This window comes from Thunnus thynnus, chromosome 10, assembly GCF_963924715.1.
Source record: "Thunnus thynnus chromosome 10, fThuThy2.1, whole genome shotgun sequence".
NCBI lineage: Eukaryota > Metazoa > Chordata > Actinopteri > Scombriformes > Scombridae > Thunnus > Thunnus thynnus.
The window spans coordinates 4099570-4115023 of NC_089526.1; the positions used below are offsets into that span (position 1 = coordinate 4099570).

Genomic DNA, 15454 nt, shown 5'->3' on the forward strand with positions numbered 1-15454 from the left:
AGCCAATTAGAAACCCAGTTACATACATACACGGCCAAGAAATCGGCTTTCTCCAGGAGGGAATCCGGTTTCTTTTGGGGATGTGGCGACTTGTCTTAACCACCAGGCCACCAATCAGGTCTCTCTGATCTCCAACCCCAATCACAGAAAAATGGTTTCTCATATACATGACGTATATAAACTAGGGATGTGCAGAGAGCCCAGTATCTGTATTTGTGTCTGTATTTGTTGAGGCAGCAAAATTATTTGTATTTGTATTGTGTCGCTTTTAATTTTAGAAAATTAAAGTGTTACAATAAGTGTTTATGAAGCGTGTGTCAGTAGCTCAGCTTTATCTCTGGGGAACACCCCCAACTCCAGGAGTGATGTCCAAATTAGGAAATGTGCGTCATGTAGCAGGTGGATGTGACTCTCCGTCATTACTGATAGATGTCACAGCGGAGCAGAGGAGAGACACTGAGATAGTGATGTAACCGACCTGTGCGCTGGTATTTAACATGTTTTTTTTTCTCTTCCTGAAAACAAATAATTTTTAAAATATTTGTATGAAACAAATATTCATTAAAAAAACTATTTGTGCTTTGCCGAATAACGTATTTGTATTCGGGCACACCCCTAATATAAACACACTGAATAGGTGTTTAGTGCAGCAAATAATGATGCAGCATCTAACAATAATACAATGCAAAGAAGAAAAATTAAATCTAAATGAAATATATTCTATATATTATATACAAAATACATGATTCCGACATTATAACATGTCTGGAAAAATGTATGGGGGAAAGGTATAGATTTAAACTGCTAAAATATGCATTACATCATATTGTAAAAAAAAAAAGAAATAATAAATATAAAACATGTGTCAGAATATGAAATGTAAGTCATATGAAAAAAAGTGTCATTTTAATAAATGGAGGAAACCGACACAAAAAGTTACAGGAAATATACTGTGTGTTGTGCAAAAAAAAAAAAAGAAAAAAAGAAAAGTGCATCATGTTCGCATTAAGAGTTATAGAGGTCGTGTACGGTATATGTACAGATAAGAATGCACTGTGGTAAAACGCATTACGTCTCAGCATAGACACATCATGAATCACGGCAGAGAGCAGTGGTCAGTTTGATTCAGGGCTCAGAATAAATGGATGGTGTTCCAACTGCCTGAGAATGCTGCTGCTCACATCTTGAAATCATAAATTCACAATCCATACTGGTCCTTCTTTAAAAAAAAAAAAAAAAAAAACTTAGCAACTACTCCTCTGTGATGGATGATGGTTTCAGCGAATGTCGGGAGCAGTTTTGGGAGGAAAAAAAATGACATTTTTTTCTAGAGGTAATCCAGTTTCTGTGCCTCTGTGCTTCAAAAAATGACTCTAGTTACCATCCACATTATCTAAGCATGACCTGTAGCATTTAATTGAACTTATGACCTCGTACTGATCATTCTGTTGATAATTCATGATAATATTTAAGAAGAATAGTCAAACTAACAAATGGAAACGAGGTCCAGCAGTAACATTCCTGTTGTGAATTCTGGGACATAAAAAAGGAATTTAAATTCATTCAACTTACTCGATGTAAGTGACAACATGATGCTTAAAATGAAAAATAATTTTTAAAATGTAATGACGAGACAAAACTGGTCATTCTTCCTCTCCTCCTCATCTCAGTTGGTGACCAATAATGTTTGGAGCTGTTGCTTCTGGACATCTCAGAAGTAGTGATTACTGAGGGTTTTTACACATGAGAATATTTCTGAAACACGGACTGATGGTGCAACAAGTGTCTATGCCGACACTGTGCATCGTCTATATCACATACTTCAAAATAAAAAGGAAGACGCTTCTCATTTTAACGCTGTTGCTTTGGTTCCACCATGAAACAGAATGCAGTGAAAACTAGGGATGCACGATATTATCGGCACGTCATCGGTTTCGGCCGATATAAGCTCTAAAATGAAATATCGGCACATTTTCTACCGATTATGAGAGGCCGATTTGTTGCCTTCTCCTCCGCCACATAACTGTGCTTCCCTCCACGGACTGTTTCACCCTGACGGTCCCGGTGTTTCCTCCGCAGGCTCCACTTCACTCAGCTGCCCGTCAGACCAGCTGCTTCTTCTAGCAGAGGCTAGCTGGCTGTACATCCCTCCGGCCATGCTGCTGCTAACGCTCCACTAGCCTCTCAGCTAACGTAAGCCCCGGCTCTCCATGTGGATCCAACAGGAGCACCGAGCCCCAGTCTGTTATTCAGGTTAAAGTGGGAAGAAGCAGCAGGTCTGACAGGCAGCTTGAGTGAAGAGGAGCCTGAGGAGGAAGCACCGGGACCATCAGGGTAAAATAGTCCGTGGAAGAGCTGCTGTGTTTGGCTGCACAGATAGGAAACACCTTGACTGTCTTCTTTTTGGTTTATAACGGCGGTTGGCAACCAGCCTATTAGGTGCATGACCGCCACTCTCTGCTCCGGAGTGTGGACCAAAGATTAATCCTACACATTAATCCCATCTGTCTAATAAACTCAATGAAAACTCTACTGTTCCACCTACTTGGCAGGTTCATTAAAGTTTTAACGCTGAGCTCCTGAACTCCAGTCTTCCTAAGTTCTTCTTCAATACAATCTATGATTGCATGTGTAATATTCTCCTCAGCCAGCTGGAATAAAATATGTGCATATATCGGTATCTGCGATTGCCCACAATGAGTTGGAAATATCGGCATATCGGATATCGGCAAAAAATCCAATATCGTACATCCCTAGTGAAAACCAGTCAGGTTTAGGAACATGTCTTGTCTTGATGCAGCAGCATTTTAAAATGTGAGAAATATGATAATGCAGCCTTCAACAGATGCTCATCGTACCATTAAGGTGGAAATGAGACACACTGTACTTGTGATGTTTGTTATGACATATAATAGTGTGTAGTGTGGTGTGTGACACTTTCAATCAATCACGTTATTCATTCGTGTGTGCAGAGCAGTTGGCTTCCACATCCTGGTAAACCACACCGGAGATCATTTTAAATGAGGTAAAAAAAAAAAATAGCCAAAAATGGTTTGTTAAGTAAGAACAAATGTAGTTTAACTCTGGTGGACAGAAAATATATTTTAAAAAAAAGAACTAAACAAAAAAAGCCACAACAGACGATTGATTATGGACAACATGGAGGCAAATGTCGACAGCGAGAAACTTCTCGTGCTTGGAAAGTTTGTCCAACAAACCTGGAACAACAGTTGCTTTATAATATGTCAACAGCAAGTTTAGAAACTGGACGTACTTGTCTTTACAGAAATCTCTAACCTGGCAGGATGACAGGCGGTCTAACAATCAGTCTATCAATGAGTCAAAGGATTTTGCTTTCTGCAGCCAGACCATAGAAAACAAACTGTAGGTGCACAGCCAACGTAAGGAGACCCGCTCCATATGTAGACCGCCAGGCAGAGCGAGGCACCGACACCGCCACGGTTAGCCTGGAGGTTCAACTCCCGACGGGGCCACAGATTTTAAAAAACGTGTATTCTCATGGTGCTGTAAGGAGCCTCCGATAAAAGCCGACTGGTTTACATTACACACCCTGTAAATTTACGTTTGCACGTCTAAACGCAACACAAAAGGTGGAAAGAGTCAAACAGAGGAGAACAGACGTGTGTAAGCAGCTCGGAGCGAATGGCAAATGGTGTGTTACGGGATGGTTGATGTTCTTTTAATGAGCCGACGGCAGATATCAGTGTTTAGGGGGTTCGGAGGTTGTGTGTACGCAGCGTCTGGGGGCGATTCAGATCAAAGTTACCGACGTCTGGCCGAGGTGACCGACTCTCTCCTCTCTTACAGCTAGACGACTGAACACACAGTGTAAAGGCTGATAAGGGCTGAACAAACACATACTGACACACACTTCTCACACACTCACTCAGTCACTACTGTGTGTGTGTGTGTGTGTGTGTGTGTGTGTGTGTGTGCTTTAGAGGAGGACGTGATGAAGGAGGAGAGGAGGATAAACATTGGATAAATGTGTGTGTTGTGTGTACTGTATGGTGTGTGAGTGAAAGAGTGAGTGACAAAGAAAGGCTGAGAGGAGGAAAAAAAAAAGAACAAAAGTGATTGATAACATCAGATTATGGAAGATATTCACAAATCCAGCTGCACGAAAAACATTTCAAGGTTTTTCTTTTTTTAAAAAAAAAGCCCTTAATGCTGCATTAACTTAAAGTACACTTGAGTTAGTTTAAGGGCTTTTAAGTGTTTGATCAGCAGCAGCAGCAGTGAGCTTTTCCTCACACGTCCCCGTCTGACTGTCTGTACTCTCTGCCTCGTCTTTTCCCCACATGTCAAAACTCAAAAGCTTTTCTTTTTCCTCCCCGACGCCGTGACATGCTGCTGTGATTAGAGATCGCAGAGCAACCGTACGCTGTGACGCTTCTGCTCTCTCCTTATCAATGAAGTTAACAGATGAAGGCTTAAACGATCACTTTTAATTAAATACGTGGTTTTTGCTGCCTCATTTTCCTTGAAGCTTAATATTAAAAGTTTGAAATAACTTCTTCAGATATTAGCAAAACTATCTGCATGCAAAGACCACTAGAGTTTTTTGGTAATTTGGATAAAAATGAAGTAATTCTATTCTGTGTTTGTGTGAGAATGTAAATCAATTAAAATAGTTAAAGGGAAACTTTAGGATTTTTCAACCCTATTTTCACATATTTTTGTGTCTAAGTGACTAATATGAAGAACAGGTTTTTTTAAATTGGTCCAGTATCCTGAATTTTCCCTTTAAATGGTTTTATAGACTCACTAGAGCAAGTTCAGAATATGGCATACACTACAGACTGTTGCAAACTTTGTATATTTTCCACTTTGCTCACAACTCTTGGGATATTTCTCAAATTAAAAGACGTACTGTATGTTATTAAGCGAAAAGTTAAGAGGGAAAACTAAGTATTTACTGCTTGACTATAAAAGATTTACAGTAGAAGGGATGGACACAATATCCTAAAACCTGCACGATGGAATGTAAATGAACTGAAGCATATTTCACTCCCTTATAGATACAATAAGGAGGAGAAGTCAAAAGAAATACACACACAAACACACACACACACACACACACACAAAGAAAAGCGGCTATAGACTGACCCATGGGTTCGAGGACAAACTGGTCCTGAGTAACAGCAAGAGGAGGCTGAACGCCGATGGTCAGCTTAGAGGACTGAACGACGCAGCTGGCCTTCACCTTCACCTGGAGGGAGGAAGATGATGAAAGTGAGAAAAAATAGGTAAATATGTGTGAGAGACACAAATACAAAGGAGGAGGAAATATGTAAAGAAATAAGACGAAGAAAGAAAGACGACATGACTTGATAAGAACAGAAGAGCTCACCTGTACGGTTACTGACGGGATGGACAGACCGTTGATATCTTGGATCAGAGCTTGCTGTAAAAGAGAAAAAATAAATGAGTATTTATGTGTGTTTGTGCACATGGAAATATGTGTGTGTGTGTGTGTTTATGCGTGTGTACCGATGAGCTGTCCATGCCGGGAGACACAACGGCCGTGACAGTCAGGTCCTCCTCAGTCTCAGTTTGAGGCAGGATGTCTGAAATGATGAAAACATCATCCGTATCGCTGATGTTCATCAATATTTTTTTTACAAATGCAGGTGATTAGATTCTCAAAACATCAAACTTAAGATGACATGTAACTTGTCACATCTGCATAACAAATGATTTGATCTTTTTTTAATGAAATGGATTGTTTTCAAAAATGATGTCACACTTTAGAAAACAGTCAATCAAATAGAGCTGAGGCAAATAGTTGATTAGTTGATCAAAAGATAAATATTCAGCAACGATTTTAATAATTAATCGTGTAAAGCAAAAAAAAAAAAAAACACCAAAAATCCTCTTTTCAGATGTTCAGGATTTTCTGCTTTTCTCTATTTCATATCATTATAAACTGAACATCTGTTGATGTTTGATGATGTTATCTTGGGCTCTGGGAAATGAATCAATAATGACAATAATCATATGACAATAATAAAATCAGTTGCAGCTGTACAATCAACAGAAAAAAAAACAATCAAGAACAATTTTTATTTCTAATTAATTGTTTAAGCAGTAAAAAACTACCATATGTTTGCTGGTTACAGCCATTATAATGATTATTTAGTTCATTTGAAATGACAACAGTAAGTAACAATCTTAGGAAATCCTTTTGGATTCTGGTGACTTGTAATTTCTTTTAGACATTTTAAAGACAAAAAATAAATGTTTTTCATTGACAAAACACAATTAGTTAAAAACTTTCTGTATGACCTTTTGTCAACCAGGTGAAAACACAACCAGCTTCCATCACAGTCGGGCTTTGTTGAGATGTTAGAGTAGTTGTGTCTCATAGCTCCAGTGCTTTATAGTTCTAGTGATATGTTCAGTTGTTGTAGTTTCTATTAGTCGCCTACCCTGAGTCCTGGTGGCTTCTCTGATGAATCTCTGCAGCTTCTTCATCTCAGCGTCCACCTGCTCATAGTCTGCCTCTCTGGCATCCACCTTCGGCGTGGAGAAGAAGGAGGGATCCGTACCCATGTACGAGCACAGGAGGTGACCGTCTGAACTCAGACTGACCACCACTCCCTTCAACTCCCTGAGAGGAGGAGAGGAGAGGAGAGGAGAGGAGACGAGATGAGAAGAGAGGAGAGGAGAGGAGAGGAGAGGAAGCAAGAGAGGAGAGGAGAGGAGACGAGACGAGAAGAGAGGAGAGGAGAGGAGAGGAGAGGAGAGGAGAGGAGAGGAGAGAGAGGAGAGGAGAGGAGAGGAGAGGAGAAGAGAGGAGAGGAGAGGAGAGGAGAGGAGAGGAGAGGAGAGGAGAGGAGAGGAGAGGAGAGGAGGGGAGAGGAGAAGAGAGGAAAGAGGAGAGGAGAAGAGAGGAAAGAGGAGAGGAGAGGAAAGAGGAGAGAAGAGGAGAGGAGACGAGACGAGAAGAGAGGAGAGGAGAGAAAAGAGGAGAGGAGAGGAGGTAAGAGGAGAAGAAGCAAGAGAGGAGAAGAGAGGAGAGGAGACAAGAAGAGAGGAGACGAGAAGAGAGGAGAGGAGAGGAAGCAAGAGAAGAGAGGAGAGGAGAGGTGAGGAGAGGAGGTAAGAGGAGAAGAAGCAAGAGAGGAGAGGAGAAGAGAATAAAACCTGAGTATGAATGTAGAACAAGAACTAGGAGAATAATTTGCACATCAGTCTCTTGTTTCCCCCCAAAAACCCAGAAATATGTTACTGTATTATCCTTGCTGTGAAATCATTTCTTTCAGGAAATCTGTGTCAAGAAATGTTATCTAGTATGTCCTTTGCTCCTCAGGAAGAACTTAAAATTTGTCTGAAGTTGATAAAAAGTTTTGCAGCAGTAGTTGCTTTTGCTTTATAGAGAATGTTAGAGTTTAGTAATGGTTTGTGATATGGAACGAGATGGAAAGAAGCAGAGTACGAGGAAATGCTGAGTGATGCAATAATGTATTTTAACAGAGTGTTTGTGTGTGTGAGACTGTGTGTGTGTGTTAACTGGTTGCAGATGTGTTGTAGTTCCAGTGCAGTGAGGCGGTAACACACACACACACACACACACACACACACACACACACACACACACACACACAGGAGGTTCAGGTCGAGAGCAGCAGCCGGCTCCACACCTGCACAGGAGGGCGTCTGAGGGGGCATAAAACTTTCACTTTAACTGCTGCGGAAACCCTCTCTCTCACACACACACACACACACACACACACACACACACACACACACACACACACACACACACACACACACACACACACACACACAGAGATAAACTCACATGCATACAGACATATTGCCAACTGCAACAGAAAAACACACACATGCATAAAAACAAAAGCTCTCTCACACACACACACACACACAAAGTTCCTCTCACAGAAAATGAGTTCCCACCATTTGTGAGAGAAACACTGTTGATCATAAATATGAACGGACAAATAGACAAGAGAGGAAACACACAGCAGCTGCTGGTAGATACAGAAATAACACAACCGTTAACACTAAATACTACAGTATATAACAGCTGTACCACCAGAGCAGCACAAGTAGGGCAGCTAAGAGCTTAAATAAGACAATCTGAATGTGAATAAAACAATAATTATTATCATCTTCACCAAAGAGGTGATGCTACAGATTCCAGTGAGATTTGGAGGAAGGTTGCATCAAGGAGCAAATGATGAGTTTTATGTTGGAAATAAGCAGCATGGAAAAAACTTGTTAAATGTATCACATGACTTTCTGTCACTGGCGGAGGTTTGTTTTCTAGTCTAGTTTTGCTTTGTTGTAACATTCAAGAACAACAGCGTCCGTGGACTTGGTCTACACTCGGTTACGTAATGCCATGGCAGAGCTGGTGTTTTTTAAAATGAAACTGTCAAATAAAATCAATCAATCGATTAGTATCAAAGACCTGAGTCCAGATATATTACGGTACTGTTGGACCTGAGACCTGCTGCAGTAACCTGACTGGATGTGAGTGGACTATGTGTTAGCTATGATCACATTGTTTTAGTCTCTTGTAATTTTTTTTTTAAGCAAAAATGCTAAAATTTTGCTGGTTGAAGCTTCTTAAATGTGAGGATTTTAAGTTTTTCTGTGATATACATGATTGTAAATTGAATATCTTTGAATATTGGACAGTTTATCAGACAAAACAAGACATTTGAGCTCTAAGAAATCATATAAATGATCATTTTTCACTATTTTCTGATATTTTAAAGACAAAGCGATCGACTAATCAAGAAAATGATTGTTAGTTTTTTGAGGTGAGACAGTGACAGTGTGAAATGTGAGATGCGGGAAAATGACAGTTGAGGAATCTAAAGAGAGACGGATCATTTTATTATGGGCTGGCAGAGCTAAAAGAAATAAAAAATCAACACTGCTTCCAAAAACAACAAAGCAAAGACTCCTGAAGTGCTGCTGCTGCTGCTGGAGTGATGGTGTGTGTGTTTGTTTTGTGTGCATTTGTGTGTGTGTTCCTCTCCCACACTCGGCGTCCCGTCAACACACACACACACACCGAACAAAACGATGACTATCGAGTGCTTTAAAACAACACAGCCTCAAACTAAACCAAACAGGCTACCCCAGACACACACACACACACACACACACACACACTATCTCCATGATCAAACACACACACACACTCACAGAAAAACCACATCATTTTTCACCCTTGTTTGTGTTTTTTGCGTTGTAATTGTATCAAATTGCGGTTTGATTGGAGTCGTTTTTTGGTGGGGGGGAGAAAAAAAAAAGACAATGATTGGCTACAGCTGGCCCCTCCCTGCTCTGCTCTGATTGGACCAGCTGGAAGACATTGCCGGGGTAATTTCCTGTCAGAAGTCACACACTGGATTTCACATGCTGATAAACACGACGACATACCTGCAGTGTGCATTTATTTACCTGTTTATACTGTACATGCCGGTCTAATAGACATGTTTATCATGTCCTACCTTGATGTAGCAGTGATGAGTCTTTTCTTAATGTTTCCTCCTTCATTGTTAAACCTTTTTTTTTTGTTGCTACGGTGAAAACGGTGACATCAGGTGTTTTGCAGAGGTTTATACTCACGGAAAGTTGGCGACGCGGACGGCCACCGGCACAAAGGGGAGCTGGGCCGCCCACTTCAGAGTCACATCCTGGTAAACCAGCAGCATGTTGGTATGGTTACCTAGCAACAGGTTGGTCGTGCCATCGATCACTATAAAAGAACAAAAAAAAAAAAAAACAACATCTTGTTAGAGAGAAGAACAGAGCCCGCTCACGTCAGCCCGTTATGTTTATGAACATGAAATCCGTCCTCTTGTTAAATTAATTTTCCTAATTACATTTTATATATTTAGTTAAGTTGGAGAGTGACTTACAATGACTTCAACGGTACAAGTCAAGGGTCAGGCTCACGTTACTAAGATCACAGGACGACTGTGGAAGGAGACGAGTTCAAAGGCATTTCTATGACCTTTTATAAATAAAGCAGAAAAGTTTTCATGACCTTCTTCCTTTCCAGTTGTTTAATGTCACTTGTCAGTCTGGATTCAAGCTCAGTAAAGACTGTGAAACACCTGTCACAATGAATATGTGAAATAATAATTACGCTTCATTATTCTACCATTGCCTCATTGCTAAATTTCCCTGAAATTCCCCGACTCCTCCCGAGAATTTGACTCGAGATTGAGAGAGCTGAAAGGATGACAGGACTAACTGAGACAAAGTGAGCCAAGCATTGTTGTATTTTCCCAAAAAAAAAAAAAAAAAAATCAAGAATTAAAGCCTGCCAAAGCTTCACCTCCTCTATCTGCCTGGCCCTTTCCCTCAGTTTTAAAATTTGTTTTCAGGGCCCCTCTTGCAAAAGAAAGCTTGACCTCGGTGAATACAGGATACAAGAAGTGGACTGTGTTTGTGTGCACCAGAACAATTCAGTTAATACTCTTTCCTAAAATAACACCCTGAATAAATAATCATGGAATATGTGATGCAACCGGGATGCAAAATCATGCTCAGACACAGATAATAAAATGATTTATTAACCCCTCCACCCCCTTTTCTTTTCACCTGCATTTAGCATGTATGCATGCATATGTATGTATATTTGTATACTGCATGTTATATTCAGCGTTGCTTGTATTTATTGATTTGTTATATTATTCCCTTGCATGAGGTTTGTGCAAGCTTTTGCAGATGTGCACAGTATGTATTGGAAAGAATGAACCATTGGTATGACCATGTACTTAAGTAGACCAAAAGGAATTATTCCACTGACGTGTGTTCAGTTTCATTTAAAAGTCATAAAATAATAAATAGTCGATCACAAAAATGGATTTCTGTGTCAAGTTCTGACACCCAAAAATCTGCTCCCCTAACCCTTAGCAGAACAACAATATACATTTTTATTCTGGAGTGATGATTCATCTTTCATAGCAGCACAGAACTTGAGGATTTTGTCCCCTTTTTTCAGTTTTTGGTGAATATTGACAAACTAAAACATGAAGAACAGAAATAGCATTCCTGCAGTGGGTGGCTTTTCCCTCGAAGATGAATGCAACATGTACTCTCTCTCTCTCTCTCTCCCTGTTAAGAAAAAAATTCATCTCTTCACATCTCACATGTGGTTTGTATATAGAATTCTGTCATTTAGATCTTTCATTTTAAGACACCTGTATAAAGTTACATATACTCACTTTCTCCCTGTGACTCATGGCTAGAAAAATTAAATATAAATACTAGTTATGCTTTACTACTTATGTTTTCACACACACACACACACATACAAATGTCCAGTTGATCCCACCAATGGTGAAGTTACCACCAGGAGAGATCTGAGGTGATGTGGCCACACGCAAAACAAACACGCCTCACTCACACGCAGTTGAATACACAAGGTATAATATATAGTAACAGCGGTCAGCAGGGTGGTACGGCGCAGCGGGGGTCAAAATGACAGAGTGTGTGTTACATGAAAGCAAATACACACCTTCTATCACAGCATCAGCATTATAATTACAAGCTAATTATAAAGGTCCAATCAGCCTTCAAAAAAAAAGTATCTGGCCTCTTTTCTTACAATCATTTCCTGTTACTCTTCAGTCTCTCTGCTCTCATCTCCTCATCTACTTTCTTTTAACTTCTTTGCCTTTTTCCTCATCTCTCCCGACTTTTACTTCTCCTCTTTTTCCTTTCAACTTTCCTCTCTACTGTCCTCTCACCTTTCTGCTCTTCCTCTTCTTTTATATTTTCTACCTTTATATCTCTCCATCCTCTCTTAAATTCCTTTTTGACCGTCTGCCTAGTTTCACACTCCTTTCTGCCTTTTCATCATCACTGTCCTTCCATCTCTCCTCTTCCTGATATGTCTTTCCACAAATCTTTTATTGTTCCTTGAAGGAGAAAACTATGTGAGGTCTATGTGAGAGTGGCTCACGATCCCAAAACCATGGACCGGTACCAGGACTTGAGGAAACACAATATGTATTGGCGAAAAATGGCTGAATAATAATTATATAACTTTATATTATCGGCTATTTTTGCTGTAACTACCTTGAACATGATGAAAACCGTCTTTGCTGCATTTTTCTGCGTCACATCTCTCACAATGTTTCTCTTCTACATGCTGTCTCATCCCATTTTGGTTATAATTTTACACTATTATTGATAATTATAAACTGTGTACAAGTCTCTAGAGCTCCATTAGATAATTCAAAGTCCAAAATCTCCCTTATGTGTTTAAGATCTGGTGACTGTGAATAGGCCATCAATATCATTTTCATACTCGGTGACCCTTAATGCCCCCGTATGGAAGCACCTCTGTTCATTATGTTTTTCAATTCATTTATTCGGGTTTTTCCTTTAATTTGTCACCCGTCTGTCATGTTCTCAGGAGCGGGAATCATATGCTCTTATTTCAAATGGAGTAACTTTGTGTCCTGTTGTGGTTGGGATGAAGGAGCTGAACTTTGGTTAGCGTGTTTCTGTTGAGCAGCCATGCCAATAAAGTTATATGAGAAAAGAAAGAAATAGACGGACAAAGGGAGGTAGACAGAGAGAGAGAGAGAGAGAGAGAGAGAGAGAGAGAGAGTGAGGGCTGTGGTCCAGCAGAGGCAGCTGTGAGGCTGAAAGCCAGAAAGGGGAAAAGCGTTAGGAAACACTCAGGAGATCACTGTTGTCTCTCCTCCTCTTCTCTTAACTTTAAGGTTTCTGGAGAAAAATACACTAAATGGTTATTTGGCATTGAACTGAAGGAACCCTTTACTTTACGGTGGGTGGCACTTCTGACAGTCACAGTGTCACAATATGTCAGTCTGTTAACAATAAACTAGAGACCAAACACGGACACACAGAAGATTGCAGTTGTAGTCTGGGTCCAGGGAGTTGCACTCTTCTAGCCATGTGGGAATTTTTATGCGGTTTTGACTGTTGACAGGAATCATGTCCCAATAAAAGCTGCTTTTGTTGCGCTGGCACATCATGTATTGAAATTACAGCAGATATCCAAGAGTAATTTAAATAATCTAAATAATGTCTGGAACAGATAGTGGAGGGCACTTTGAAAGCTGAGACATTTTAATTCTAAAATTGAAAGCAGACATCAGTAGAGAACACTTGGCCGTTCTTACAGTTCCTCCATCAATCCTCCCTTCTGGATCCTTCCTCCGCTCTATATTTTTTAACTTTTTCTTCACATCCTTTTTAATTTTCTCTTTCCATCTGCCGGCTCTCTAGTATATTTTAGTTCAAGTGTAATAATCTCGACAAAAAATGGTTCTGCTGTACAACGGTGGTTAAACTGAACCAGACAGAAAAACATTTAGTTGCTGTGAAGAACGCCTATAAAAACGGTTGTTTATGGCTCCGTGCTCAAAAGGTAACACACACAGAACTTTTATTCTACTGTATTTAAGCACCAGTCTTGGAGGTCCAAACCATATCTGGATAATTAGTGTTGCTTGTGGCGATAAGAAACAGGTTCCAGTCACTAACCATGAAAGAGAGGTAATACAAATTTACTCCTTTTATATAATATTTCTAACATCGTTACATTAGTATCATAAAACAAACAAAGATAAAGCTTTCATCATAATTTCATTTTGTCCCTCCACATCATTATAAGAGCTGGATGCCGGACAAAAAATGGCAAAAAAGGTTTGCTTCTGCGTTGTGCGGCCCACTGAATATGCGCAATAGTGTTTCCCCCGCTGGATCCGCCCACGAGTTCCCGCTCGCTTCCCGCTTGAGGAAGGTTGATGTTGTTTTACAATGGTGGTCTATGGGGAAAATCCTTTATGGGCTGCGGGGGAATTTTTCACTGCAATACCGCGAGTGGCCACTGGGAAAAATTGGCTGCAAGGCTGAGCGGCGGCGGCGCCCTATCCAGCTCTTATTATACATCCATGCTCTGCATACGAAGCACTACTTTTCTGCCGTAAATGTCTGCGTGTGCTAAAGTAAACAAAGTGGACATTAAGAAAGAGGGATGCAGTTTTAAAAAGGAGAATAAAACTTTAAACTCCTGCACACTTTCATGTTTACTGCTGGTGTGTTAATTTATGATGCTTCAGTCTACACAACCTACGTCAGGGAGATATGCCTACTGGGAAGCAGTAGCCGGTGTTTCTTGCCTTTTCAACAGGAGATAACCAAGTTACTAGACAGCTGCACCATCATCGCGTTACACATCATCTCTCTCTGTCTCTCACTCCTTCTCTATTCCTATCAGAGGTGAAGACAGGCAGAGGTGTACAAGTCTGGAACCCATTACAGGTTTATAGCTGTACTGTGCTGTACCACACATACCTGTTGGATTATATACAGAAAAGCTTGTGCTGTGTATTCATTATGACAAAATTATTGCTATGATGTATCCTCCAAAACTATTGTGTGCATAAAAGTGTTTTTTAAATGATTTCTAACCAACAATTTCAGTGAAATATCTCAAACAAATGAAAGAATGCTTAAGTTACTGAGAAAGCTTTTTGTTTTGTCTTTGCTGCAGTTTGAGCATTAACTTTTTCCAACATTTTGGGCTTTTCAGTAAGTGATATAAACCATGTATTGATACTGTAATGTAATAGGTTATAATGGTGTATCTGCAAAATGTTACTTTTTATGAAATAAGAAAAACAGCCTTGTTTTTATCTTTATGACAGTTAGAGCTGCAACAGTTAGACGATTAATCAATTAGTTGATCAACAGAAATTGTATTGTCAATTTTTAAGGAAATGCCAAATATTTTCTGGTTGCAGCTTCTCAAACATTAAGATTTAAACATAAAGGAATGTAATATCTTTGGATTTTGGACTGTTGATTTGACAAAACAAGACATCTGGAGACTTCTCACTTTGGGCTCTAAGGAATTAAAAAGAGCATTTTTCATTATTTTCAGTTATTTTATAGACTAAAAAATGAAAATACATTTTTAGATCAATTGTTTTGGAAGGTTTTTAGCCTAAATCATAAATGATTTGAACTTTGAAAACCTAAAAAAAATCATCATATACTGTATTCACAGGACATTAGCACTATATCATCTGTCTTATACATCAAACTACATATGTGTATATCTACATTTATTATGTTATCCATTCATCTTGCAGCACATGTTTATGTACTACAATGTATTTTATAGTCTGGTCAGTTTTGTTTTAATGCATGCAGCAGAGTTACTCCAGTTATTCCATCACGTTCTGCCAAAAGCAGCTTCCTGCTCAGCCAGCCATGTGGCATCGGGCCACTGCACAGAATGTTTTGTTTTTGTGCGTTTTATTCACTTATTTTCAAATGTTTGGTTGTGGCAGGTGCACTGATGCATGGTGAGTTTTGTGGTATTGCCCTGTACTTTACTCCAGGTTGAACATATTTGAGTTTTACCAGCGCTGCATTGGCTAAATTTGAAACCGTC

At 39.7% G+C, this 15454-nt stretch overlaps 1 protein-coding gene across 1 annotated transcript in view; it reads right to left on the reverse strand.

Annotated features, from left to right (window-relative positions):
* The window catches only part of bbs9 (Bardet-Biedl syndrome 9), a 196700-nt gene that overhangs the window by 160192 nt on the left and 21054 nt on the right, over positions 1–15454 (reverse strand). Inside the window, exons 9-13 of the mRNA XM_067600493.1 lie at positions 9634–9763; positions 6453–6634; positions 5515–5591; positions 5375–5428; positions 5131–5233 (exon numbers count right to left, since the gene is read on the reverse strand). Coding sequence (XP_067456594.1) covers positions 5131–5233; positions 5375–5428; positions 5515–5591; positions 6453–6634; positions 9634–9763 — 546 coding nt within the window. The remainder of the gene's footprint in view (positions 1–5130; positions 5234–5374; positions 5429–5514; positions 5592–6452; positions 6635–9633; positions 9764–15454) is intronic.